Source organism: Peromyscus eremicus, chromosome 4 (genome assembly GCF_949786415.1).
Source record: "Peromyscus eremicus chromosome 4, PerEre_H2_v1, whole genome shotgun sequence".
In the NCBI taxonomy this organism is placed as follows: domain Eukaryota; kingdom Metazoa; phylum Chordata; class Mammalia; order Rodentia; family Cricetidae; genus Peromyscus; species Peromyscus eremicus.
Genome location: NC_081419.1, coordinates 9882726 through 9910576, shown reverse-complemented (window position 1 = coordinate 9910576; position 27851 = coordinate 9882726). Strand labels below are relative to the sequence as shown.

The following is a 27851-nucleotide window of genomic DNA, read 5'->3' as shown; positions in this document are numbered from 1 at the left end:
CGAAACTAAGAATGAAGGACTGTCCCATAATGCTAAGATCATGTTACCGATCAATAGCCATTAAGACTTGAAGCCCACAACATCTTCAAACTCAAGCGCTTACCTAGCCATTACCATCTCCCAATCCAGGTGTTTTTGTGAACATGGTTTAAAAGCTAAACCGGAATCCTCCTGGACGTATAATTTTGTTATCAGCGTTTACACTTAATACATTATTTACATCTTTCAATGTCGTTTATTATTCTTCTACAAATTTAATGGCTGCATAGCGTTTCATTATATGGGTATGTTTTATTTATTTTTAAATGGCTCTGTATCAAAATGAGAAATAAAACTGGCTGTAAAAAAATCAAACACACAAAGGAATGTAAAGTGGAACATTCACGTTCCCCTTCCCCTCCCCAGAGTGAACTGCCACTAACAGTGGGATTTGTTTGCCTGTGGTGGAATTTATTGGCTTTTCTTTAGAAGAACGAGGGCACACTGATTGACTGCTTGCTTTTCACTCAGAATGAATCATGACCATCATTCTAAATCTGTACATCTCCATTAAAGCCCAAGAATCAAGAATTCACATTTAAAAGAAATCAAGCTTAGCACTTGGCTTGAATAAATGGTAGGAGAGTCAGAACATTTAGGGGATTGGAAAAGAAAGGCATCAAGGTCAAGAGTTCCATTTCAGACCTATCAAGTCTGATGCCTGTGAGATCCTCAAGTGGTGAGGCCAAGTGGGCACACGGCCTCAGTGAAAGTCAAGTATGGGGGCTGTGAACTGGATATAAAAATGAAGTCATCTACATGGAGTGGATGGTGTGACAAGCTCCCTGCTGCCTCTAGAAAGGACATATGTCCATCTGTACATTCCAGTCCCGACTCTCTTCTGTTGTCTTCCAACACTGGGTCCAAGTGTCATGTGCCACGGTTCCTGATTCAGTCACTCATTACCTGACAGATGGCAAGCCTTCTTCAGCTGCCTCAGGGTCCTTGGCTCCACACGCTCTCAGAGTATGTACACAAGCACAGGAATCTTCTAGAACAGTGGCACTGTGATTCAGTCTTTTCACTGAGGAAACACTTCTCTGAAATGAGGGGAAGGGCTATGGGCAGAGGGAAGAGGACAGGCTTACTTCCCCTCACCTGCTTTTCAGCCCTGTGGCTGATATCCCCAGTCCAGAGTTCACAGGGCTCAATTTCTCCAGAGAATGAAGCCCAGTCCCGCCAGGAGACGGGGTGCAGTACTTTCATGGCTAGGGGCGGGGGGCAGGACTTTCCAGCTTCCAGCTGTGTGTCCTGGCTCCAGACAGCCTAGCATGTATGAATGTCTGGGGGTGGGGTCCCACCTAAGCCTCCGGGAAGGGTCTGGGGCAAATAGCCCTTTCTTACCAGCTTCCAGGAGACAGTTAACCAATTCTCTTATTGCCTTGAACCGCCTCCCACATTAATCTTTTCAGTACAATCATATTTGGGAGTAAAACAGATCACACGTGGTCAAGAGTCCTCAATTTCAAGACTCATTTCTTTAAAAAAATTAAAAACCCTGGAGGAGCATCTGTTTATTTACTTGGTTTTCATAGCATTTCTCATCGTAGCCTGGGCAGGTATTTTCTTTATATCTCAGTAGCCAGCTTTAGGTAATTTTCAAATTTTAATCTAACAAAAACAGGAGTGTTCTCACTAGGGTGAAAGCTTGATGTGTCCCTGCTTACTAGAAGTTCTTAAAACCCTCCCATGTTTTTTTTAGGGATTTGGGGGTGTTTTTCTGAGAGTCTGTACTGGGCTTGTGTGTACCCTTATAGAGCTGGACTGCCCATATGCTCAACCAAAAGATGGGGTCCCAAATGCCGACAGATGCTGGGCGAACACCCAGGGATGCAAGAACTCATTCAGCAGGTGCGGCTGCAGCAGCTTCAGGTAAGTCCCTTTCCAGCCCGGGAGGTTCTGAGCCTGAGGAGCCCGGGTCGGCCTTCCCAAGCACTGGGCTGGGGACAGCCAATCTCCACCCACTGGTGACCCCCTGCTGTCTCCTCTCCTCAGGTTGCAGCGGATGGATCGGCAGGGCTGGACCAGGAGCCTCTGCAGCGGGAGGCGCGGCAGCTACTTGTGCCCCCCAGGAATCAATGGCACCCCAGGCACATGGGGGTCAGGGGGCCTTAAGTGCTGCTCCACTCCCCCAGCACAGGCTTTCAGCAGAGAGGAGGGGTGATCCTAGGTCACCCAGTTAGGGGTCATGGCTGGTAGCCCAAGATTCAGAGTTACCCACAGGAAACAACCCACAACACAGCCGAATAGAGAGCCGAGTCAGGCTTAAAATAGCTAAATAAATCTTTAATATTTCTAATTGCAAATGTACAGAAATTGCACAGCCACACAGAGTCTTTGAACACCAACAAGTTCTCTGTACATTATTACATGGTTAAAAGTCATGGCTGGTGGGAAGGGCTCCAGCCGACTCTGACGTTTGCATTTTTTCCTTTTCACATACTTACAAAAGAGGGGAGGTGGGCACAGTGGGGACAGGGGTAGCCTTGTGGCTGAATATATAGAAAAGAGGGGCTGGTTCCCTGGACAGTCTGGCTCCCAGATGTACGGGTATGAGGGAGTGGTGTCCCTTGGACAGGTGCTGGGGTACACGGGGAGCTCTGGCCCTGGTCCCCACCCCCACTCCTGGGTAGTCAGAGGGCTTCGCTCCAAGGAAGTTTGGCAGTTTCCTTAATCCTGAACATATAAGTTGAACAAAAAGATCAGTTGCCCGTGTTGGCGGAGGAGGGGCAGGTCTCTCCAGCAGAGCCTGGGTGTCAGTGGCCAGGGTCTCCCAGAGCAGGGACCACCCTTCCCTTGGGGCTTCTGGCAACTCCAGCCCTTGCTGTAGGCAGAGCTCAGCCCCAAGGCTGTGGGCAGGAGGATGCTTTACTGGCCCCATTGGGGCATATGCCCCCATCAACCTCCCACCCCTGACAGCATGCTGCAAAGCCAACAAATCAATGCCCCAGGCAGGAAAAAGACAGACACCTAGACTGCAAAGCTCGTCATTGTCCTGCCCAGCACCGTTCTCTAGGCTACAGTATCAACCGTGGGAGCAGCGTCCCGGCCAGCCCTCGCAGCACCAGGACTAAAGGACTATGTACATCCCTTGGGTGAAATAGTTCCATTACAGTCAAACACCAACAACATTTACAAAAATTGTCGGACTTGCAATTAAGATTAAAAATCTGTGGAGTCTGTACACTTTTACAGTTTTTGCACTAGGTAAATAAGGCTCTCGGCGTGAGAGCTAACAACCCCGCCAGAGGGGCCATTGCATCTGGCCCTGCGCCCTCCTGTCCAGGCCTGGGGACCTCCCTATATTGCTAAGAGGCGATCAGACAGAGGTCACTTTATGAGGCATGGGCGAGAGTATGTGTAAGGAGGAAAGCAGGGCTCCCTGGGCAGTGGAAGGGCAAGACCCAGGCCAGGCCAGGCCCTGCTCAGGGGCCACCCTGGCTGAAATGCACAGGCACAGGGGTGTGGACAGGAAGGGGCAGTGGCAGGACCGCAGCCCCGCCTCCTTCCTTCCTGAGGTCTGACCCTTGATAGCCAAGCCCTCTCTCCCAGCCTTTGTCTGCAGCCCAATTGGGTTGCTCGTCACATCTACCCTGGCCTGTCCACAGAGTGAGGATGAGGTGCAGTGGCTGGGCCACACCTCTAGGACTTCCACCCTTCCTAAGGAGGACTCTAGGAGCTCAAGTACAGCTTGCCCAGCCCCATTCTGCTGTCTGGGCAAAGGCCCTAGCTCCTGCCCTAGGTGACTCAGAATCAGGGCTTAGAATCTAGGGTGTGGGAACAGATGGGGAGCCAAGAGACCCAAGCTCCTGCCCATCTCTGTCCCACGAAGGGGGGAGGGGCAGATACGCTACAGAGCAGCCTAGAGCTGGGGAAAACCAGCCCCAGCTGTGGGGGTGCCCCTCCCTGCCTGCAGTGCCTGGGTCCTGGGCTGGGGCTGGGAGGGTGAGGAGAGGCGACTGCACACACGGGGCCTGGTGCAGGCTGCTGCTGTCTTGGAGAGGGAGCAAGTCTAACATCCTCCAGGGCCGCTATTTCCCATGCAGTGCGCACGCTCAATTTAAAAGGCCCCTGTGTTCCAGCAAGCGAGCAAGCGGGCTTTTGTTTCTAATGCATACTGTGAAAGGAAAAAAAATCACAGTTATCCACCTTCTCAGGGCCTGCAGGCACTAGATTCTTCTGTTAAACCATCAGAGAAAAGAGATCACCTTTGCAGGGTGAGCCCCAGCCGGCCACTCCCCTCAGGCCACTGTGCGGGGAAGCACTGGGACCCTGGAGAAGGCAGCTGCCATGCATGGTGCAGCCTGGCCACCTCTGCCCAGCTCTCTGGCTTCTGGGAATCCCAAGAGCATGAGCCAGGCCCACATGTGAAGTGTGGGAAGCTGTGGATCCTCCCACAGGTAGGTTCGAGGGCCCCGCAGGAAAAAGTGCAATGCTCACTGTCTGTCTGGCAATGCAACCAAGGAAGGGAAGGAGGATGTCGAGACTGGGACGCGCACAGGAGCAAGGTGACTCCAGTTCTGTGCGGCCAGCAAGGTCCCCGACGGGCTGCATGCAATGGCAGTGGCTCCGGGCACAGAGGAGCAGGGGCCACAGAACCCCTACTGTGTCCACCAGCCGACCACTCCACCAGGTCCCAGGAGGCAAGGAGAGCCCCCAGGAGTGGCCCTAGACCTTACCCTCCCTGGCAAAGGGTGAGGGACACATGCACTCGGCTGGTCAAGGAGAAGGTGACACACCAAATTCAACAACCAACAGACACATCTGGCAGGCCTCCCTTCAGGCTGTCCCGCTTCCCAGCGTGCATTCTCTGCTGCCTCTACCCAGACTGCTGTGCAGGTGGGCGAGGAGACGGGCCCTGTGCCCTCAGGCTCACACTCCATCAGTCTTGTGCTCCCTCCACTGTAGGGAGCCTGCAGCTGTGGGAGCCTCCTGACAGACCGAGACCCTGCCCCAGCCACCACAGTCCCCTCTCCTCAGGCAGGTTAACAATTGCTGCTGTTTCTGAACTCGCCGTTCTCAGTAATCTGCAATTTGGTGGGGTTGGTGGGGGAGACGCCGTTACGGGCCTGCATGCTGTACCTCTCTTTCAGCTGTGTGAGGGCGCTCATGAGACGGGCGTTGGCAGCATCCAGCGAGGCGATGCGCTTTTCCTGTGGGCAAGGAGGGCATTAGCAGGACAGAGGACCATGCGAGGCAGGGGAGACAGGAAGACTTGGTTGGAAGTCAAGTGTGGGAAATGCCCCAGGTTGTGGAGTATCCGGCTCGACGTGGGGAAGGTTCTGTGCCATCACAGATGGACGGACGAACGGAGACTGCCATCATCTGCCTCTTAACTTACAGAGTTAACACCGAGGACAGTGCTTCCAGGCATTCGAGACACCCAGAGCCCCTAATTCCTAGGCTGTGCAGCCTATAGTCTAACCAAACCTGCCAATTCTTGGGGCATTTGGAAAAAGGGGAAGCCTTGAGTGAAAGACTTGGGGGCCAGAGTCCCTCTACCTAGTCTGCTTTCACCTCCCCACTCCCAGGAAGTCCCACCAGTCAGTATCCTCTGAGGCGTTTGCAATCACCCCGAGTCCCCTCAAGCTCTCTAGCACTATGGCCGACCTGGGCATCAATGATCTTCTGTTTGGAGTCTACAGCCGCTTGCATCTCGGCATGATCCTTCTTCAGCTCCTCTTCCACAGACATCAACCTGTGGCAGAGACAGGGGTAGTCAGGTGCACCAGAAGGACGAAATGAGCGGTGGCCCTCAACGCTCCACAGCAGTGACATGGCTGGGCTGCTCCGTCTTGACATCAACTCCCCGCCTCCAGCTCTGGGACTGGGGCTATCCCTGTCCCAATGCACTTCCAGGATACAAAGAACGCCATGTCACAGGCTCTGTGGCAGGGGATACAATGAAGGCCCTGGAAGGCTCTAGACCAGGCTCTTCCGTCCTATTTACTGAGGTGGTGTGGGCCTTGTGAAGGCACACGGTGGCACCCAGGTTAGGGAAGCTCCACTTTTTCCTTTTAGGAGCTCAGACCACCAGGAACACCACACCTGGCCCATAACTGCAGACTATAGAGCTGCGGTCGTGGGCAGCTTACACCCAGGGATGTTGGCAGTGCCCTGGGATCAGGGTGATGAGGGAATTCAGCAAGGTTGAGGTAGAGGATCTATAGGACAGAGATGAACCCAACTAATTCCCATCTAGTCTCTGGAGAATTCTAATTCCACCCTGTGAGCAGGTGAGCAAACAGTCACAGGGCAGGGCTCTGAAAGAGGCGCACCCTTGGGAACAGGGTAAGATGAGCTACCTCGGGGCAGCATGAACTCTGGGAAGGCACCTGATACATGATACAGCCAAACGAGGCCAAGTCTGAAGGTCCCACCCAAGCAAAGTCCACATCATTTTTGGACGCAGCTGATTGCTGACAGTATCACTATACTCCAGAACAAACCCCACACACGTAATTACACAAACACACAACCTCTACTACTGATCTCTGTAAAATTCACAATGCCTGGCATCCCACTGAAGCTGCCAAGGACACAGAGATGTAAGAAAATAAAACCTATAACCTGGAGGGAAATCAGTGAGAAGAAATTCAGACGGCAGAACTAGTAGGTAATGCCATTAAAACAGCCACTATGTAGACATTCCACATGCCCAGAGAAGAGACTTAAACTACAACCCAACTCTAGAGATGAGAACTCCATACCTGAAGTAGGAAGGACTGACAGCGGGTGCCGCAGGAGCACTGGTACACCATTTCAGACCACACAGAAAGCATCTCCTGCAAGCCAGGCCTATGGCCCAGGCCTGTACTCCCAGACACCTGGGAGGGGGAGCGCAGCAAGTTCAAGACCTGCCTGGGCTGCAGCGCAAGTTCAAGGGCCCAGGAAATTTCCTTGAGCTTGTCTCAAGGAAAAAGGCTGGAGTGTAACTCAGTGGCAGAGAAATGTCTAGCTTGAACAAGGCCCTGGGTTCAGTCCCCACCCAGTAATAGAAATGCATATAAAACAAAACTCAGGGAACAATGGAAAAAGAACACCTTCATCTGACTTCCCTGGGCATCAGACATAGAAATCAGGCAAATCACCCATATGTATAAAATAAAGTAAAGGGGGGGGGGGAGTTAGGGACTTAGCTCAGTGGTAGAGCTCTTGCCTAGCAAGCACAAGGCCCTGTGTTTGGTCTTCAGCTCTGGGAGAGGGAGGGAGGGAGGGAGGGAGGACGAGTATCTATGAAAAGCGCCGGTGGCAGGAGTCACAGAGAAAGAACTAGGAAGCAGGGCCACACCCCTACAGATCTAAAAACACCACCACCAAGAAACACAAAGAAAACCATACTAAGCATGGTATAGTCAAGACTGCAAAATCAAATTGTTGACAACATTTAATGAAAAAAGCATTGGGAGGGTCAGGTGGCTCATGGGCACTGCCACACAAGCTTAATGACTGAGCTAAATCTCCAGAACCCACAGTGAAGAGAAGCCTTCTGGACGCTGTCCTCTAACCCCCCACCCACACCCCCATCCACTTACACCCACACCCCATCCACTTACACCCACACCATACACACCTACACACACACCCAAACACACATATCTATCTACACACCCACACCGTAACACACACACACACACACAACCCCCTACACACACCTACATAAACACACCCACACACCTACATACCCACATATACATGGTGGCAAAACTGGACACACACATACATGCCCCGCCCCAATAGTAAATACATTTTAAAAATTTGTGGTGTTAAGGCTCTACCTGAGGGCCTGTGCATGCCAGGCAAGCATTCTAACAATGAGCACAGCTCTAGCCCAAGAGAGAGAACTTACAAACAGCTAGAGAAAAAGCAGAAAAACATAGAAAAACAAAGACAGGACAATGTTCCCTTCCTTCTATAAACCTTCACTTCACATAGCTCTGCAGTTAATCATGTGGGCTGCGAAGCCTGGCACACTTGTATCTGCCCTTTGAGGAAAACTTGTCAACGAATATCCAAAGCATCAGGGAGATACAGCGTACAAGCCAACCAGGGAGGTGCTACGGGTCAAAAGATACAGTCCAAGGAAGACAAGAAGAAAGAAAGAAATGCTAATGTTACAAACAGGAAACCAGCCAGAGGTAACAGGCTTAAAAATAATTACATTGATAATTACATTAAAAGTAAATGGCTTAAACACTCCAATTAAAAGGAAGAAATTGCTAGATAATAAAAAGAGCCAACAATAAGGAACCTATAAAATGAACTCTATGCACAAAGATTGGTGTTAGAGTCTGAAGTTTGTGTCCACACCCAAATGTGTACACTGAAACTTAACCCTCGCCATGTCACTAGCTGTCCTCCAGGAAGTGATTGGGTCATGAGGCATTTTTGCCCTCAGAAGCAGGGTTAGTGCCCTTACCAAAGAAGCTGGAGGGAGCTTGCCTCTAAGGACACAGCACTAAGCATCGTCTATAAAGGAGAGCTACACTCAATCTGCTGATACCTTGATCTTGGACACGGCAACCTTCAGAACTGTGAGCAGTACATTCCTCTTGTGTACAATCACCCAGTAGAGGTATTTTGTCATAGAAGTGTAAATGGACTGAATGATGATTTGAAAATATATAGGACAGAAAACGATATACCATGCTCTAACACTAGTCAAAGAAATTTACAGTGGCTACATTAGAAATATGATGGAAAAAGATTATAATTAGAAAGGTCGGTTTGGCCGGGCGGTGGTGGTAGTGCACACCTTTAATCCCAGCACTTGGGAGGCAGAGGCAGGTGGATGTCTGGGAGTTTAAGGTCAGCCTGGTCTACAGAGCTAGGTCTAGGACAGCCAAGGCTACACAGAGAAACCCTGTCTCAAAAAAAAAAAACAAACAAAACAAAACAAAATACCCAGTTGGTTTGTTAGTGGTACATAACAATTCTAAAAGAACACTCACCCAAGACTAGAAAGTCAAAAAGAAACAGAAAACAAACAAACAGAAGAATCACGATCAGACAGCTCAATACTGCTCTCTCAGAAACTGACAGAACATAAGCAAGGAGGCAGAGGACCAGCAAGGCCGTATTAGACCCAGCTGTCCTGGTAGCGTTTGCATTCACAGTCCCAGGGAAGGAGAGATGGCTAGGCACCAGGGAAGCCAGGGCCGAGAGGGCTGTGCAGTGGTTAGCGGGCGTCCAGCCACCTCCGCTCTGCTCATCACCTGTGATGGACAGAAGTACAGAACAAACACTAGGAAGGCAGGACAGGGGACCGGGAGGGTCACGCTGGACAACAGAAGGTTACGGGGGAGTTCCCTGCCTACCTCACCTGCTCAGTCCATCCAGGGCCTCAGCAGATGATCAGGCTCTAAGCCCACGCTCTTACACCTGCTGTCACTGGGAGGTAGGACGCTCTAGGACCGGGCTCTGCAATGTGTGCACTGCCTGTGTGCAGACAGCAAAGCTGGCACGCCCAACCTGTCCCTGGGCAGACAGGGAGGAGAACTAGCTACCAGAACCAATTAACCTCAAAGTCTGTAGACAAGCCAGGCACTAGAGAGACCCAACAGACTCCAAGGGCCACCTCTCTCTTCCCCACCCAAACTGCTCCCGACCCACAGGGGCACCCGGACACACTCCCAGATGTGCTGTTCCTCTCCCAGATGTGCTGTTCCTCTCCCTGACTTCAACAGCTTCTTTGGTGTCTTGTGTAGCATCTCAAATCCAGCTTTCAAACTCCCCCTAGAGCTTGGCAGTATGACCCAGCTTCTTTGTCCTGCGGACCAGTGAGAGGCCCTCACCTGCTGATGATGCCCTTCATCTGGATGTCCTTGTCCTCCTGCTGCCGCCGGAGACGCTCCTCCCCCTCCTCCAGCCGCGCCTGGTACTCCAGAACCAACTTCTGCGTCGTCTCCTCCTGGCACTTGAACAGGGTCTCGTACTCCTCCAGCTTCTTGGTGGAGATCCGAAGCTTGTCTTGCAACACTGCCAGGTCCTGCCAGAAGGGCAGCAAGCCACGGGCCAGCACCCAGGACAGAGACACAGCCTCATCAGCCTGAGCAGGTGCAGGGTAGGAAAGGGTCTAGCAGGGAACAGCCAGCCCAGCCACTGTGATGAGACTCCAGCCCGTGGCTGCCCAAGGTCTGTCCAACCTGTGCAGTCAGGAGCGGGGGAAGAGTCAACCCAAGCCGCAAAGGGTGAAGGGTTAACTTTGAACTTTTTTTTTTAAACCTCTTTTTAGATTTTTTTAAATGTACGAGTGTTTTGCCTGTATGTAGGTATATGCATCACTTGTATGCCTGAGGGGTTTAGAAGAGGGTGTCAGATCTCCTGGAACTGGAATTCCAGATGGCTGTTAGCCACCACATGGGTGCTGGGAACTGAGCTGCTCAGTCATCTCTCCAGTCCTGTAACCTTCTATAGGAAGCCCTGAGATATAGGAAGGACACCTGACAGCACCCCGAGAGCTAGGCGGCAACACAGGAGGGACAGGGAGGCTCAGACAAGTCCCATGAGAAGCAACTACTCAACCAGATGAGATCCCAGCCTCCCAGCCTCTACCTGACCAGACCACCACAGGAATGGGACGGCAGTGCAGACAGGAGAGAACGGGAGAGGGAGGAAAAACAAGGTATACTGGGATCTCCAGATGTGACTCAGCCTCTGGGGAGAAGGCAGGAAGCAGGGAGCATGCAGGGAGGCTAGGCCTCCTTGCTCTCCTAACCATGGCTCTGGTAGCACCATGTTCCATGTCCCCAGGTTCCTTTCACATACTGGGGGAAAGCAGGCGGATGCAGTGAACCAAGGGGGTGGTGGCAGGTAGCAAATGCAGCATGAAGATGGACCCCCTTGAAGTAGGGGAGGAGGCACATTGCCACCCTGAACAAGGGGCCCTTGCGCATGAGGCTCAACAGGCTGTCTAGGACTCCAGAGCCGAGGGTACTCGATACCCAGAGAACGGCAAGGGAAGGGATCTGCCTGTGGGGTCTTTCTCTGGCTCTTCCATCTCCCTGGAGTCCGTTATCCAGGGGAAGGTAAGGCCCACCCATGGATCCAGGGCAGCTGCCAGGATTACTAAAGACTTGGGAGGGCAGTCAAAGCATGCTATTGTCCCAGAAACACTAGATGTACGGTGGGGTGAGATCTGGAACTTCTAGAACTTACTTTTCCCCTGGGTAAAAGGGCAGAGTCACTGGCAATGTAGCCTCATCCCTTATCTTGGTAACTGCTATTCCTCCCTAAGCCCTAGGCAGGAGAGCTAAGGCCCTAAACCCAGGGCAAGGGGCCCGTGTGGTTCTCAGAGTCGTCACGGGACCCCGCCTCTGGCTCCTCATTCCCAAAGCTCTCCAAGAGTCTCTAGCAGCCCCTCTGACATCTTGTTTCCAAGCCTCAGCTCCTTAAATGCCCAGCAGCAAGGGGCCTTCTTCAAGTTATGACCCCTGTGTCCCGAGACTGTACCCAAGCCCTCTCCAGGTAACTGATGTGCAGCCAGCCTGTAATGGGAACCTTGGGGCCAAGCTAAGTCCTTGCTGCTCTTCTCCGAGTTCTGTGACTCAGTCTCCACACGGGCAGGGGTAATCAAGGACTGGGACAAGCAGTACCACCCCACTAAGGCTCTCTGGAGACCCCCCACTCCCGCACCGGTGGAGGCAGCCCGCCCTCCACCCAGCCCAGCTTTACCTTCTCTGCTTGGCTGAGTTCCTCCTTACTCCTTAGCCTATCCCTGTGGGGGGGATCTGGGCCCAGGCCCTCGTCTTCTAACAACTGCGCGTTCATGGTCAATAGCCAAGCAGCTGTACGGTCCAGGGCATTGGGGCTCACGGGAGAAGGGCCCTACAATGAAACACAGCTGTGAGGGGCTGTGGAGAGGCAGAGGAGGCGGGGCAGGGACAGTCACTAGGGAGCCACAGGTGGGAAGGGAGAGGACCTCAGTTGCCTGAGTGTTTCTTCAAGGACATCAACCTTCTAGACAGAGGCAGAGCCAGCAGAAAGCCCAGGTGGGCTCAGAGCACTGTATCCTGCTCCCGTCAGGGGCTGTGGCAGCCCAGCTGAGGGGTGGTCAACCTACTGCTACCAACCTGTCTTGCTGAAGCCCCTGGGTGGAAGGGATGGGCCACCCTCCAGATAGTTATAGCCAGGGGTAGCTTCAGCCTGTGAGTGCTTCAGGAAGTGGGGTCAGAGCAGGACAGGTGGGCCTGGGGTCTGGGTGAGAACTTGACTAAGCATGGAGAGAGAACAGCAACATTCCTCATTTCCTGACGCAGTCTATCCCTGGGGAACTGGTAAAGGAGCCTGGCATTCCTTGAAGCCCTGTAGGTCCCAACTGCCAGAAAAAGGAGCGCGTATGGTGGGCCAAGTGGATGCGGCGGGACACAGCCCCCTCAGCATGGGATGACAGCTGGGTGCAAGTGAGGCGAAATGACCAAGGAAGAGCATGACATGGGTGTGCCCCCGACTGAAGACGCCTGCCCACAGTGCTGACCTGCTTGTGCATGGCACGGGGCTTTAGCTCAGGGCTGTCTCCCTTGGAGGAGGAGGACTGTTGCCGCAGCCGGGTGCCAGGGCCGGCCCAGTCAGGCGATGCTGATGCCAGGGTTCCACTTGAGGGTCGCGGGTACTGTAGGGTGCTCAGCAAGGTAGGAGGTGTTCTGCCCCGGGGGGCAGGAGGTGGTGGTGGCGGCGGTGGTGGCGGCTGGTCAATCCTTCGCTGGGGACCAGCACTGTTTTGCCTTGGCACCGTGGGCTGCCCCCCCTTCTCAGTCAGTGACATCTGCCGCCGCGCCAGCTCACCAGGCCGCCGCACCAGCTCCTCTGCAGTAGTGCTGAAACTTCCCAGTTTGGCAGCAGCGGCTAGCTCCTCACTGTTGCTGTGAGAGCTCAGGGAGCTGTGGCCCTCAGAGCCTGAGTCACCAAGGCCACGGGGCGACAGCGGCAGGCCAGCCGCCATCTGGTACACAGGGTTCTGGAAGGACAGCGGGGCCAGCAACTGGGGCCGGCCTGGCGCACCCTCCGAGGCGCCCGGAGTGCTCGGTGTTGGCACTGCCCGCCGCACTGTGGCCAACCCTGCCAGGCTCACTGGGGCTGCCCGGGCTGGCCACCCAGCTACCAGCTGAGTTGCAGGCACCTGCCCGTCAGCAGGTAGGGCGTCAGGGCCCACTGGGGAACCTGCCTCCCCATCCAGTGTGCGGGCGTCCTGGAGGTCTACCATGGACAGGCTCTTGCTGCCGTTGGCCATCTGTAGGTCAGGCTCATTGGCTTCTGAGTAGCTCGAGCTACGGGCAGGTGAGGGCTGGACCCCGGAGGACCTTGTGACAAAAAACAAGTCCTTGTTTTCGGGGGTTGGAGACGGTAACCGGGTGAAATCTATCAGACTGCAGGGAGACAAGCACACACAGGGAAAGAAGGGGAAAAGAACCATGAGTCCAGCCTCGTGTGTCCAAACCAACAGCATCACCACTTGTTGGGCCTGGCAGCTTGAGCCAGGGCTATGGACACAGCTGGGTGGCAGGAGGGTCACTGGCGAGGTGGCTGTTCTGACGGAACTTCTCTTCAGGGACCAGCTCTGCTAGTTTTAGGCCAGGCAGTTGGGCAGGATTTTCCCTGTAGGTGCAATCTTGGGACATGGCTGCCAGGGTCTAAAAGTGCCCCACAGTTTTAAACCTGAGCCCAGAGCTTGGAGGCTCTCTGCTATCCCTGGGTTCTGATTGTAAGCACCGTTTTCAAAGTTATTGGGGCTCCTTCTGCCTCCTCTCCTGTTCCTAGTCAGCCTGTAACTCTAGTGGGGCCTGGTGAACCTACCCTGCTCCACCTCCTGATGCTACTGTCTTTGAGTGGCAGGCGGGGGCTGCCATTCCTGGCAAACCCAGGGTATCTGAAGAGCTGTCAAGGGCACGAGGCAAGCAGGCAGGTCTGAATCGGCGCTGCATGCTACAGCCTCCCTCAGTCTACAAGGCCTTGACTGCTTCCTCACTCCAACCCTGTCTGCAGCTTGACCTTGGACCTTGCCCAGACACCAAGCACAGCGGTAGGGATCAGGTGGGCCATGGAAGGGTGTGCAAAGCAAACAGGCTCTCAGTGGGTGAGCAGCAGCAGGGACGTGGGAACCTGGTGTGGCCAAAATCAGCAGGACTGTGTAACAGTAGTGGACCAAGCAAGAGAAAACACAAGTCTGGGCAGCATGTGCGTGCCGGGGGCAGGTCTCCTTGGCACCCTCACGTCAGGCTGCTGCCACCTGAACTCCAGTCCAGCCTGGAGACTTTCCCCACTTGGCAGGTTAAGAGCAGAGCCTGAGGTCACACTCCTCAAGCCACACCCACCAGCCTGGCTCAGTCTCCACTTGCTCAGAGCGAGTCTCCTGCTCTGCACTCCGGCCTTCCTCATGAGCTGCTCCCACGCCTTGGCAGGGAGTGGGGCACACAGTCCGACCAACTCCACATACTTCTTAACAAAACACCCTCTTTCTCCTCTTTGAGGTTACAGAGTAACTGTATCCAGGGCTCAGGGCTCAGGGCAGCTGGGGCTAGGAACCTCAAAGCCAATTTTCTAAAGACCCAGAGATACAATAACGGATATTTATTTAGAGACAGGGTCTCTACATAGTTCTGGCTGTCCCAGAACTCACTCTGTAGACCAGGCTGGCCTCAAACTCATAGTGATCTGCCTGCCTCTGCCTCCCAAGTACTGGCATTAAAGGTGTGTGCCACCATACCCAGCAAGGGGTATTTTTAACAAGCACAGGTCCTATGGAAACATCTCAGGGAATCGGAGTCAATAGCCATCCTTAAACACAGGCTTTCTTGGCTCTCTGCTTGTGATCAACCTTGAACCCAAGATTGTTTCCCAGAAGCAGAAATGCATCTTTCCCACAAAGCATAAACGCTCTACCAGTACCACCCACCTCCCCTGAGAAGCCTGCCCCCCCACACACTGGGTTGGTAGGCTAGTTGTAAGTGTTCATGTGGGCATCATTTCTTTCTGCTGACATGCAGCTGGCCTGTGCCTAGTCTGCATGCACACCCCACCCCACCCTGCACACCTGGCAGCTCTTACCCAGAGAGATCATTCTCAATCACCATCTTCTGCAGCCCAGCTGAGATGCTGCTGCTGCCAGAGCCTGGCGTGGAGGCCAGGTCATTGGTGCCAGGGAGCTGCCCACTGCCCGGAGTGCTCAGTGCTGTGTGGACATCCCTCAGGATCCGAGGCAGGGGTCCCAGTTTGGACACAATGCTCTACAAAAATGGAGAAAGGCAGTTGTCACCTATTGGAACCACAGAAATGCAGAGCCCTGCTCCCCACCAATCAGACCCAGTACATCTGGGAAGGTACTACAAATCTGCCTTGTTGTAGCTCCCCAATACTGGCTTGGCATTTTTCACTCTCTACCTCCCTATCCAAGAGGCATCTGTGGTAGCCTCTTTATCAGGGGGTGGACTTGACCCCTCTACATCTGAGCCTGTAGATATAAGCCAGACACAGAGGGTGCTGGCCTAAGACAGGACAGTGCCTGGGCCCTTCGGATCCTCCCTGTCACAGCACAGATGTGGTGCAGAGGATCCTGGCTGAGCTGAAGGGAGTGGAAAGGCACACATGTAAGAACCCGCAATCCCTGCGGCAGAGTTCTGGAGGCAACAGTCCCATTTCACATTCTTGTCACACTCTATCACTTCTGTGACAACACTGATCATTTTCTGTACTTCTTGCCTGGCCGTGAGGCCCACAGGACAGTGACTGGCACACTGCCTCAGGACTAGGAGGAGGGAGGAAGCCAGGAGCAAAACTGCTTCCCCGCAATTTCAACAGCAAGAGTGCCGGTGAGAGGTGGGAGGGGCTGGCGCCCATCAGTGCGGACCAGCGAGGTTAACGGTGTCCTCACTATAGGCTACTCTGCTGCACTAAAGGCCAGAGCTGGTGCCGGATAATGTTGTGTAGGAAGACACCCACAGAGTGCACGAGGGGGACAATGGCCATGTACAGTTAAGTTCTCACTTGAAAACAATCTGCAAAACAGAGATCCCTATGTGCTCATGCCTGAGTGTGAAAACATGTCTACAAGACAGCATGGCAAAGCACACTGAGTAGTCCCCTCTAGGATGGGACAAGAGGCAGGGGCCTTCCAGCCTGGGGTCAGCAATCATTACTTTTGTAAAGTGATCCCTAGAGTTCTGGAAAGCATGGTCAGTTAAAAAGTGGACCCTGGCAGGCTCACTGTGGGCTGCAGCCACTGGGGGAATCAGTGAAACTCCCAAGCTAGAGAAGGGCTGCTTGGGCCAAGTGACGGAAGCAATGTCAGGTACGCAGACATTAATCTTGTCTGCTGACAGTCGATGGCAATTCTAAAACGCCTTTTTTTTCTTCATTTCTTTTTTCCTGAGTTAGGGACCAAACTCAGGGCCTTGTGCATGCTAGATCAGCACCCTACCACTGAGCTACAAGCCTTAGCTCTATAGAGGTTTCCAAATTCCAATCTAACACATGAAGGGACAGGATCCGTGGAGTGTCTTTTCCTGCTCAGTGGCTACAAAACTAAGAGCAAGGGCATTTTCAGTAAAGCAACCAAGTCAGGCCCATTTCTCATACCCCCGAGGTAAGGGGTGAGCATTCATATGTGGTACTTGGCCACCAGAGCTGAGGAGTTAACGTGGCACTCATCCACCGAGACCCCTGCGACAGAGGATCGACTGTCATGCAGTGACCATCCGACCCGGAGCTGCACCATCTAGCCCAGGCAACAGGCACCTGCTCAAGCTGGCTGACAGCCTCCCAGAGCAGGGAGTGCAGGCTGGAGAGCTCCCGGCCCAGGTCTATGTAGCCCTCGAAGCCCGCTGTGTTGGAGAGGGTCTCAGGGTTGGAGATCTCCAGCAGGAAGCGCTGCATGTTGGTCCACTCGTGCTCCAGGAACTGGTTCATGAAGGACATGTACTCCTCCTTGCTGCCAAACCTGGATGCAAAGGGCAGACAAGGTGAGTGCCCCTTATCTGAGTCAGGTCCCACCTCCCTTCCTCCCTACCATGGCTGCTGCCATTCAAGACCAGGGCCCTCTTCCCAAGGCCAAGACCACTCCACCCTTTCCAGGAACTCAAGTCACTAGAATGCTCCATGTTCTCCCTACATACTGCCCCTCGTGGGCCCCTGCCTCAAGAAAAGATTGAAAGCCTGGTACATAGGTAATTCTCAGATCCACCCTTGGCCTAGGTCTCTGCTGAGCTTTCCGAGGTATCGGGGTACCCCAAGTCCAGTGCTCTCCTCCCGAGTTCCCGATCTCAAGTGAAAACACCATCGTCCACCGGACAACAGGCCAGAGGCGTGGCAGTTGTCAACTCCTCCTCTTCTTCATCTCCAAATGACAAGGCCTGCTGACTTGATCTTCTAGTCACCTAATGTTGTCCCTAGCAGCCACTGCCTCCTCTTCCCAGTGCCCCTGTCATTTCGCCCTCAAGCAAGGGTATAGTTTCCCTTGGCGTCTCTCCTTAGCACTCACTGCCCGCTCAGTGCAGATCCTTTTCAGAATCCACAAGAGTGCAGGCTATGCTGAGTGGTGCCTCTCTGCACATGTGGCTTTGGGTCCCTGCAGCGCTCCTGAATCGTCGTTTCCTGTCTCTCCTGGCCTTGTCTTGATGCTCGAGATTCCTCTGGGGCCGGGCCCTTACCATCACGGCAGCCTCTGCGGCTCACCTGAGACTCTGGTCATGTGTCTTGGTCCCCATTCTTCTATCTACTGCATATGTCTCCCTAGCTGATGTGCTACGCTCTTGAGGCATGAGGCCAGGGCTGACTCATCTCTGTACAGTCAGAGCCCAGCACAGAGAGCCCTGGAAAAAGGTTCAATCTACAACTGGGAATCAGTAACAAGATTACCCAGTCTGCTGACACTCCTACTTACACTCTCTAAAATGGCGGCCATGGGGGCTGGAGAGGGGGCTAGTGGTTGAAAGTACATGCTGCTCTTGCAGAGGACCCAGGCTCAATTCCCTGCACCCACATGGTGGTTCATAATCATCCCTAGTTCAGTTCCAGGGACCCGATGCCCTTTTCTGACCTCTGCAAAACCAAGTATTTGGTATACAGACATACAGATAGGCAAAACGCTCACACATAAAATAAAAAAATAAATCTAATTGAAAAAAATGCAGCCCCAAACACCAGAAGTGCTTTAGGCAATCATCCTGGTAGCATTAACCCAAGTGCCCAGCTACTGAGGAAACCAGCCATTCATTGCAAAGTGGAACTTGGGCTTAAAAGAAAGAGGCGAATCCTCATGGCATGTTATGATAATATGTTAATTCAAAAAAGCAGAAGGAGAAAATATCTTGTCTTCCCACCTTTGAAATCCAAGGAAGCATACCAAAATGGCATGTGCTTTATTTGGGAGGCTGGGTGTGGAGGAGGTTTTATTCTGAAGTAAGCGGCAGTGGGGAGACTGGAAGGGTCAAAAGCCAGGCCTGCTGCACTAGCCTAGGTCAGGCACAGACAACCGCACAGGACCAGGACACTCACTTGGCGAAGTTGGCCAGGTTCTGCGTGACTTTGGCGATGAGCGTGAGGGTGCGAGCGGTGCGGTCGTCAGGGTACTCCTGAAGCAGGTTGAAGAGTGAGGGCGACATGATAGCAGGGCAGAGGAAGCGCAGGAAGAGGGAGGCACTGATGAGCCGCTCACTGATGTCTGGCCGGCCACGGCTGCCGCACTCCTGCCGCCAGGAGGCGAACACCTCTTTAAGCTCCCGTGGGAAGACACTGAGTAGGGACAGACAAAGGTGGGCCTGGGGGTCAGGTAGGGGCCCAGGGCCAGATCTGGTTCTGAGTCACATGGAACCCTGAGTTCCACTCCATCTCCGTGCTGGCGTGGCAGGAGCTCAGGGCCGTCTACTAGGCAGATGTCGCTGGGCAGGGAGGCTGCTCACCAGGCAGAAGACAGCTCCACAGAGGGGGGGCTCTCGGGGAAGGGTCCGAGGGGGCCAAGTGCTGAGGCTGGCGGAACTGGCTCTGTGCCAGGCTCATCTTTCCCAGGGGAAACACATTTTCCCACCCCAACAACAGGCTTCTGGTCTGAAGGCATGAGGAAAGCCACAGGCCAGCGAGACTGCTATTCCTTTGGCTCCCGTTTCTGGCTCCCTCTGCCCGAATGATGTCATAGGGACAGGTTTCCCAGAGCTCATGATGACTGAAGGGGGCGTACCCTCAGCTGGTGAGAACACAACCTGTCAAGGTCTATAGAGGAGAGAAATAAACCTCCCCGGGGTAACAGTAAGAAGGCATGAAAACAGGACTCTTGGCTCCACTGAGTACCCTGACCCACCCGTCTTTAGGTGGCTTTCCTTCCTTTCCACCCTGGGGACCCCAGCGCCCCTGGGCCTAATCTACTGCTGTCTCTGTCCTGAGCCCAGAACTAGGTTCCTGACCAAGACCTTGTGCTTTCCTGGGTTTCACTTTTGGGTCCTTTAAATTGAGCAGAGGCCTACCCAGGCTCTCAGAGTCATCTTTAGACTTATCGGCCTGTCATGGTCCCCATCCCCATTGCCTTTCAAGCCTACAGCAGCCCCGTAGGGCATATGGCAATGAATGAGGCTGAACCAGCAAGGCTGCCTAGAGAAACGGGCACAGGCCTGGTGCTTGAGCCAGGGGGTGTCTACTGACAGACTTGTCCAGGAGAGAAGAAATGTAAACCCCTAGTCACACCATGTCTTCCCTGTGGGACGGAGGGCAGAGGCTGGGAACCCAGCTCAGCAAGGAGACGGCAGTGTATTCTGAGGGTGCTCAAGGCTCTCCAGTTGTCTCCTTACCCCATGAAAGCATCTTGGGCAGCACAGGCTGAGGGACCTGGGCAAATGAGTACCCACCCCAGGACTGGCCACCAACCCCTGCCCAAGGCCACTGCCCACCCAGCAGGCCTGCCTCTGCCTGGCCTTTGGGAACAGCAAACACCTCTGAGCCGGTGGACCCTCGGGTGCTCCTGGCTGAAAGGGCACAGAAGACTAAGTCACGTGAATGGTCACAGAGGGGCAGGTCTAAAGCCTTAGGGAAGGACGTAGAGTCACGTGTGAAGGCGCCAGGGGAGCACCAAACAAATGGAGGGGTATGGCTTCAGAGTGGCCAGGGTGAATTTCAGGCTCGCCTGAGGTGGTAGCTTCTCCAGTGTGAAAACAAACCCAACACTCAGGCTGGCAGCAAGGCCCACAGAGATCGTCCCACATACTCTAACCAGAGCTGGGCTTAGCACCAGGCCAACCAGTCTTCTCCCGCACCTCAGGAGTGAGCAGGTGCCCAGGAAACTGAAGTCTCCCAGGCATGGCATGAAGTTCTCCAGGGCTGAATCCCAGCCCCAACCATGGCCCCAATGTGAGTAGCCCACTCCTACCGAAAAACCACCCCTTTATCTCTGTTCCCTAGTCCGAGCTGGAGGCCTAGCTGGTGCTTAGGCATTCACACATAGCCCTGCTCAACGGGTTAAAGTGTGATAACCTCCAGACACAGACAGGTGAGGAGCCTAGGGAGCAGGTGCCGGGACACCAGGGCTCTGTCTCCATGAGCACCAGTGCACTGACACTGGCCTCTACCTGTACACAATGCTCACCAGAGTTGCAGACAGACTGACATTTCCAGGTTCCTTCCAACACACACACACAGACACACCTCTCTTACAGATATTCTAGAATGCTTTCCTATACTTAAGAACTCAAAACCTGGCAATCCAGCAACTCAGCAGAGTCAGATTTTTGGCCCGGGGGGTGGGGGGGGGTGGGGTGGGGGAGAACCTGACAGAAAAGAGGATGGCCCAGATGAAAGGATGGGAGGCCTTGGCAGGCTGCACTGACCAGTAGGAGTTGATGATCTTGCAGAAGGCCAGCTCACAGCACATCTTGAGGTTGCCCTGGTGCTCGGGGAGGTCGGCGGCTGAGCACTTGCTTGGATCCACTTCACAATTTTCATCCGACTCATACAGAGCTTTGATGAACTCACCTGTGGTTGGGTGAGCATGCAGAAGGCAGTGAGGGTCTGAGGAGCACTGCCCAGCCCGCGCCACCTGCTGGCCCAGTAATGTCCCCAACTACCTAGTGCATCCTGCAGGTACTTCTGGCCCACAAGTTTGAGGTATTCCTCGATGGCCTTCGTGGCCAATGTGTTCTCCCGGAAGATGAGGTGCTCATTGTCCCCACAGCGGTCCACCTCTGACATCATCAGGTCTGTTAGAAAGTCCTAGGGAGACAGAAGGGGAGTAGAGTGGAACCTGAGCTGAGCTGATGTGACAGCAGAACCATCACTGTCCTTGGCTGCTGGACACCCCAGAGTGACTTGGAGGCAGCTTGCTCATTGGGATACTGTGGGATGACACTGGAGAGGAGTTCAGCCACACCTTTCCCTCTGACGATGGCACCTGACTGGCTGGCTGTTCCCTTCCTCTCAAGCCCAAAGCCCACCTGAGACCTAGGGTAGGGCAAAGAGGCGGAACAGGAGACTCAGTGGCAGCAATCAGAGCCTGCAAGACACCCAGCACAAGCACAGGTGATGGTAGGCACGCCTTCAATCCCAGTGCTTGAGAGGCAGAGACAGGCGGATCTCAGAGTTCAAGGCCAGCCTGGTCTACACAGTGAGTTCCAGGACAGCCAGGGCTACACAGGGAAACTATCTCAGAAAACCAAAACAAAAAACAAAAAAAGACCTTGATCTAAGAGGCCTGATTGGCCAACAAAAGGAAGGGCTGAGAGACAGGCAGGTCTGAGGGGAAGCTACAGCTGGCCTCTCTGGAATCACATCCTAGAAACACAATGAGCAGAAGGGTAAGGAGCCCATCACCCCTAAAGCTCCACCACGGCTCCTCTTCAAAGCCACCGTCTTCCTGACCTTGTGCAGCAGGCGCTAGACCTCAGCACTGGGATGAGACATGACTCCTAAGAGGTGGGCAGCAGCAGGGAGAGGAAGAGCAAGGCACAGAGCAGAAAACAACTCGTCCAAGGCCACACAGCCATCTGTGGCCAGGTGCTGCCCCCAAGGCTCCGGCATCCCTCCACGATCACACAGAGTTCACTGCGGGGAGGGCTCCTAGGATGGGAACTTGAAAAGCTTAGACAAACAGGACTGAACAGAGGGTAGGAAGGGTCAGGACACAGGTTTGGGACCCTCAAAGTCCAGCTGCCACCTCAGGAAGGTAGACTGCCTACCCCTCATTACACAAGTAGCCTTAACATACGTTCCGCCCGGCTCAAGAATGCTCTGCCAGTTCTAATTATTCCAGAGACAACGGTTACTTCCTATCCCTCCAGCCTTGGGATGCCTCTTGGCTGCTTCAGACAGCATCGGCTTCCCAAGCCACAGCAACCTTGGGACTAGGAACTAGAACACAGCAGCAGGGAAGGGCTAAGCCTCTCACTTGCCCTCTACGGTCTGTGATGGATGTAATTCTCAGTCCCCAGCCTCTCCTGCCCACTACCCACCAGCAAATCAAAGCAGTACCGCCTGGGCTGGAGGTGGTTCAGCAGTTAAGAGCACCGGTGCTCTTCAGAGGACCCAGCTTGGATTCCCAGCACCTACGTGGTGGCTCACAACCACCTGTAACTCCAGTCCCAAGGAGCCAATGCTTTTTCCTGACCTCTATGGGAAGCAGCATGTATGTGGTGCACAGATATAGACGCAGGCAAAGCACCCGTACACACAGAATAAGTAACAATTTAAAAACCAAACAACAATAATAAAAAACATGCAGTACTTCAAGAGTTGGCCTAGTTGGCAGCCTACCCAGCCAGCCAGCCCGAAGGCAGCACATGGTGAGGAGGGTCCTGGCAACATGTGGTCCCTCTCACTTCCTGTCCTGCACAGTACCAGTCAGTCCAGCAGGCAGTGCAAGATGCAGAGGACAAGGTGCTTCCAACCATAGCCTCCCCCTGCCAGGGCCTCTAGAAAGAGCTAAGAGTTGACCCAAGGCCTATGGAGTCTTAAACCACTGACCTCTGCCCACTGACACCCAAGCCCGGTTCCCTTCTTGGCTCGGGGCTCAGGGCTCAGGGTATTACCTCGGGGTGACCCCCCATCCCTCCCTCACCAGTTGCCTGAAGTCTACTACAATACAGTCAGCCAGTACAGCTCAGGTGTTCTCCCACTTTCTGGGGGCCGCAAGCCCCAAAAGAGAACGAAGGTCACTGGGGAGACCGCACAGGGTAGGGGTGGAGGGCATGTGCTATTGAGCTAGGCAGGAAAGAGATGGTGTGTCTTCTAGGGACATTCTGTTCTCTAAACCAGGTGTGGTTGGAGCTGAGGTGTGTCCTTTCTGGGCCCCGTCAGGAGTAGCAGGCTTTGGAAGGTGGTGGGAGACGCAGGAGCTGAGCCCTCCAGCTGTAAAGCAGAGCCTATCTGCATGGCTCTCTGATCCCTATTTCTGCAAGGCACCAGGGCCTTGGCTGGCTGTCTACACTCAGCATGTATGTGTGTGCACCCATGCGCCTGTATGGAAAAGCAATGCATGAAGGCGCGGGCAGAGGCCGGAGCTCTGAAGGGGGCTTACCTGTTGTGTGTGTCTGTCAACTCGTCCCACTGGGTTTGTAGTTTGGGCTCAAGTGCTGGAAGAGCTCAGGCACACCTGCTTGAGTACAGCGGGGATGCTCACTCTGCAGTCTCAGGCCACTCTCTGTACCATGTCTTTGGGGCTCAGCCCTGCTACTGGTGGAGTACAAAGTTCTCCCCAACTCATGGCACAGTGCTCCATTTTAGGGAGCCCATCTGACTGCAATGGGTATCCCCAAGTCCTCCAAAATGAAACAGGTTACGTAACAGAGATCCAGGAAGGGCAGAGAGCCCAGTGTCTGTGAGGAGTCTTTCCGCAAACAGGGAGCTACACTCACCTTGACCTTGCCCGTGCTCTGCAGGATGTGCACCAGAGCGGATGCCATCTCCTCCTTGGTCTTGGCACTGAGGATGGGCTCCAGGGCTGCACACAGCCCCAAATAGTGGTTAGTGATGTGCTCGGCAAACTCTTTGTACATCTCCATGGGCAAGATGGTGATGGTCTGGTAGCGTGCCTTGATTCGGATCATGGGCCCAGGGCCTTTGCCACCCTTGGGATTGGGTGTCACCACTGGGTACCACTTCTCCACGAACTGCCGCCCAGCCACAGAGGCAGCAGGCAGGCTCACCAGGCCCAAGTAGCTGTTGCGTTCCTTTTTCTTCTTCTTGTCCGTCTCCCGGTACAGGTGGACAGTGACTGTACGCAGAGGCGGCAGGTTGTGGAACTCAAAGTGCTCTCCCCAGAAGACATTGTCCGTCTTGAGCTTGCCCGTGGTACGGGCGTACAGTACATCATCCAGGCAGAGCTCACACAGGTATTTCTTCTTGGCCGGCAGATCCTTGGCCTCAATCACCCATAGCTTCAAGATGTGTTCCACACGCCGGCTGTTGTCCTGCAGAAGAGGGGTCTGGGGTGGTCAATTGTAGCTGTTACCTACCTACTTAGCCAGCCCAGAGCCCAGAGTCCTCAGAGATCTGGGAGGGATTGAGAGGCAAGGTGCACGGGTAGTGACAGGGGAGATGTCCACGGACATGGCTTCATTTAGTCTGCATTGTTGATCACTAGCTAGTTTACCAACCTTAAGTACCTAATTTCACCTGGGCCCAGGCTTGTTCTTCTAGAAAACTACTAAAACAGCCCTGCCGACTCGGAGTGAGACTGAGAAGGAGTGGGCACAACGCCTAGACCCTTACAGGGGCTTCTCAGTCTTTTGGTCCCTAAAGCAACTTAAGAGGTGACTGCTGCTAAGACCTCTTTCTTTAGTGATGTCATGGTAATCAGGCTTCAATTTACACCCAAGTCACCTGGGAAGACAGTCAGGGCCCCAACCAGAGAAAGAGTCCAGGACAGTAGAAGATAAGAGGACACACCAAGGGGCACCCACCTGGAGAAGGGTGTGGATGTCTAAGCTAGAACAGAACAGATGAGCCCCACAGCTGGCTAGGAGGAAGTGGATCTGGGCAGGACACAGGATCCGGCTTCCCAAAGGGGAAATGCAGCTCTGTGGCCCACACTGCTCGGTGTGTAGTGTTAGAAGAAGCACCTAACAGCGGGCATAGCTCAGCACCGCCCATTACTTCCAGGCCCACTCACTCCCGCCCTTCCTCAGGAGTCATGCCTCTGCACCCTCAGTCTGGGTCTCACCTCATCTTTCAGGATCTAGCAAGAGCAGGCCTAGGCCTACCTTGTTGGGGTGCACTGCTCGTCGCAGGTTCTCCATCCACTTGTCTCGTTCAGCTGCTGACCGGCAGGAAAAGCACTTGCTTCCCGATGATGTGGTCACCTGTTGGGGCAAACAGGATGGTGTGGGGGAAGGGATCACAACCAGGCTGTACACTAGGGAAAGCCGGAGGCCACCATGACTGCACAGCAGCCACAGGATGAGAGGCAAGGAGGGGCTGCCTGAAATCTCTGAACCACATGTGGCACACTGGACCCAGATGAGCCCCAGCAAGTCAAGAAAGCAGTCAAGCTTTTGATATAGGCTTTTTGGCCTGTTTCCTCATCCCTGCCCACCTCACTCCTGTCCAACAGGAAAGCAGCTTCTTCACTGTGCCCTCTCTCCCTAAGAGGGAGACAGAACGCGGTACCCTGCTGGAGTCACCGCATAGTCTCCCTAAAAGCAGACCACAGGTCCCAGGAGAAAAGCAAGGGTAGGCTTAGTCCTAAACCGACCCCTTCTGGGGGTGGGGAGAGGTTTCCTTTTGCCCATCAGGAGGGACAATGACAATCACAGAAATGTAGCCGTGTGCTAGTCTAGAGAAAAGAGCTGAGCTGCTCGGTGGGCCAGGCCTGAGACCTTCACTGCTGGCATCAATTCTGTTCACCTCCTAGCTGTAAACTAGTGTTTTCCTGAGGTGAGGGAATTTGGCCAGAACTGCCCTCACTGACCTGCTGCTCTCAGCACAACGCAGGCCCTACTGAACAAACCAGACCCACATCTAGGCACTAGAGGGTATGATCCTTCTGTAACAGCCTCTACTGAGACCAAGAGGACAGGCCCTAACTGTCTCAGCTGGTCCCAGATCTGGACACCTCAATCCAGATCCAGTCTGACTTGGCCTGGAGTCTTAACCCAGAATAATACAGGGGCACAGAGAGAGGCAGGTGCCAAGAGGATCCACACTAGGCCCCACTGGCTTGTCAGTACGAGGCTCACTTCTCTACCAGAGGGCTCCCCCAAAGCATGATTATTGGTGGTGAGGACTGGGTACAAAGCTTCCTAGAAATAGAGGAATAAGACCATTCTAGACTGCTCCCAAGAACCTGTGCCCTGACAGGGCAAGAGCACTCATGGAGGAGAGCTGTGGAGCCACCCACCTCAAAGCAGTAGTCCTGACCTAGGATGCTGCTATGAACAGGTTTGATGATCACCTCCTCCTCCATGCTGAGGTCCAGCGCCTCCACTGCACTGCTGGGGCTGAGCAGGGACTCGTGTGAGCGAGACTCCTTCAGCCTTGGCATCAGATGGGACCTGGGGAGGGGAGCAATAGGAACGTCACATGTGGCCTGATAATATCTGCACCAAACAGGCTTCCATGCCCTTGTCCACTTGTCTTGCCTCTGTCTCCACTGCTCCACAGAGAACCGTTCCACCCTGCACTCTCAGGCTTGTAACAGACAGGTCTGGAGGACTGCCACAGCCCCTTCCCCACCACACTGCAGCCTGGGGGAGGCACTCCTTTGTAAGAGAGCACGCTGCTGAGGATGCGGTGTCCACTTGGGTTTGGGGCAGGGTCTGGCCTGACTCTGCAGTGGCCCCACAAACCCGCAAGTAAGAGCTGTGACCCTGTAGTCTTCCGAGGCCTTTCCTATCTTCCCTGCCCTCTGTCCTGGTCACTTGTCAAGAATGTCACTGCCAGCAAAGCCCTTTCTCATGCACTGTTCCATCCTGCCCTACCTCCCGGAGCCTCTGGGTAGCAGGACCTCAGTTTTCTACACAGCACTCAGAAACTCTGGCACTAGCTTGGGGTTCCTATACCATGGGTTTTGGTCATTGAGAAACCCAACTCAGGGCTTGACACAAGACACCAAGTAAAGACAGGCCCAGGCTGGCTCCAACAGGCTTGGCACTGGGCATGCTGTACACCTCTTAATGCAGCCCCAGATAAAGAAGCCGTCTCCATTTCTCCAGCCCCTTGCATAAACAGCCACCCAGGCCACCCCAGGAGACCACTCGACCTTTTCACAGTGCCTCCCTAACCCAGTACAAAGGTGGTCTCTGAGAGCTCCATGGGGATGGGCAGAACCAGAGGGAGCTAAGGCAGGTTCAGACTGGCCAGAAACCCATCCATGCTCCTTCCTTCAGCATTCCCCTTGCCGTGTGGAGCGTGGCCTAGGCCCACTGGCTGCACAGCAGAGGGTACACCTGGATCTGCCTGCCATTCCCCATCACCCAGGACCAGAGGGTGCTGGTCTCCTGCAGCCCACTAGCGGTGAAAATGAGCACTTGTTCCTGTCCTGGACCTAACATTCCATCTTGTCGCCCTCTCTTGGGATGCCCCATATTACAAAGGTGAACCATGTGATTCTAGCTGTTTAGACAGGCTTTTCTCTAAGCCTGAATCCTGGCTCCAAGACCTCACCCCACCCCACTGCAGTTCTAAGTTGAGTGCCTAACTCACAAACCACCTGTCTTCATAACTCATAACTCAACGGAAGTTACCTCCTGCCTCAGGTGCCAGGGAAGTCACTTGGCCTAAGGAGAGCTAAGCCTCACCACCCCTTTGATCTGATAGCCAGGTCCTAAAACAGCAAGGCGGAATTAGGGTGCTTTCTGACCCAGCTGGGAGCCAGAATGGTGAGGAGCCCAGTCAGGAAAAGGGAGGAG

At 54.0% G+C, this 27851-nt stretch overlaps 1 protein-coding gene across 5 annotated transcripts in view; it reads right to left on the bottom strand.

The window, feature by feature from the left end:
* Positions 1–2682: 2682 nt before the first annotated feature.
* The window catches only part of Dab2ip (DAB2 interacting protein), a 193360-nt gene continuing 168191 nt past the window's right edge, over positions 2683–27851 (bottom strand). For 2 of the 5 annotated variants that reach the window (XM_059260162.1, XM_059260166.1), the window contains 13 exons: positions 26342–26495; positions 25206–25304; positions 23859–24413; positions 21078–21222; positions 20841–20985; positions 18526–18762; positions 16768–16969; positions 15082–15260; positions 12515–13403; positions 11713–11865; positions 9834–10027; positions 5650–5737; positions 2683–5192 (listed from right to left, as the gene is read on the bottom strand). In XM_059260162.1, the coding sequence (XP_059116145.1) occupies positions 5025–5192; positions 5650–5737; positions 9834–10027; positions 11713–11865; positions 12515–13403; positions 15082–15260; positions 16768–16969; positions 18526–18762; positions 20841–20985; positions 21078–21222; positions 23859–24413; positions 25206–25304; positions 26342–26495 (3208 nt within the window). In that variant the 3' untranslated portion in view covers positions 2683–5024. The remainder of the gene's footprint in view (positions 5193–5649; positions 5738–9833; positions 10028–11712; positions 11866–12514; positions 13404–15081; positions 15261–16767; positions 16970–18525; positions 18763–20840; positions 20986–21077; positions 21223–23858; positions 24414–25205; positions 25305–26341; positions 26496–27851) is intronic. The other 3 variants (XM_059260164.1, XM_059260163.1, XM_059260165.1) reach the window with 3 other exon arrangements.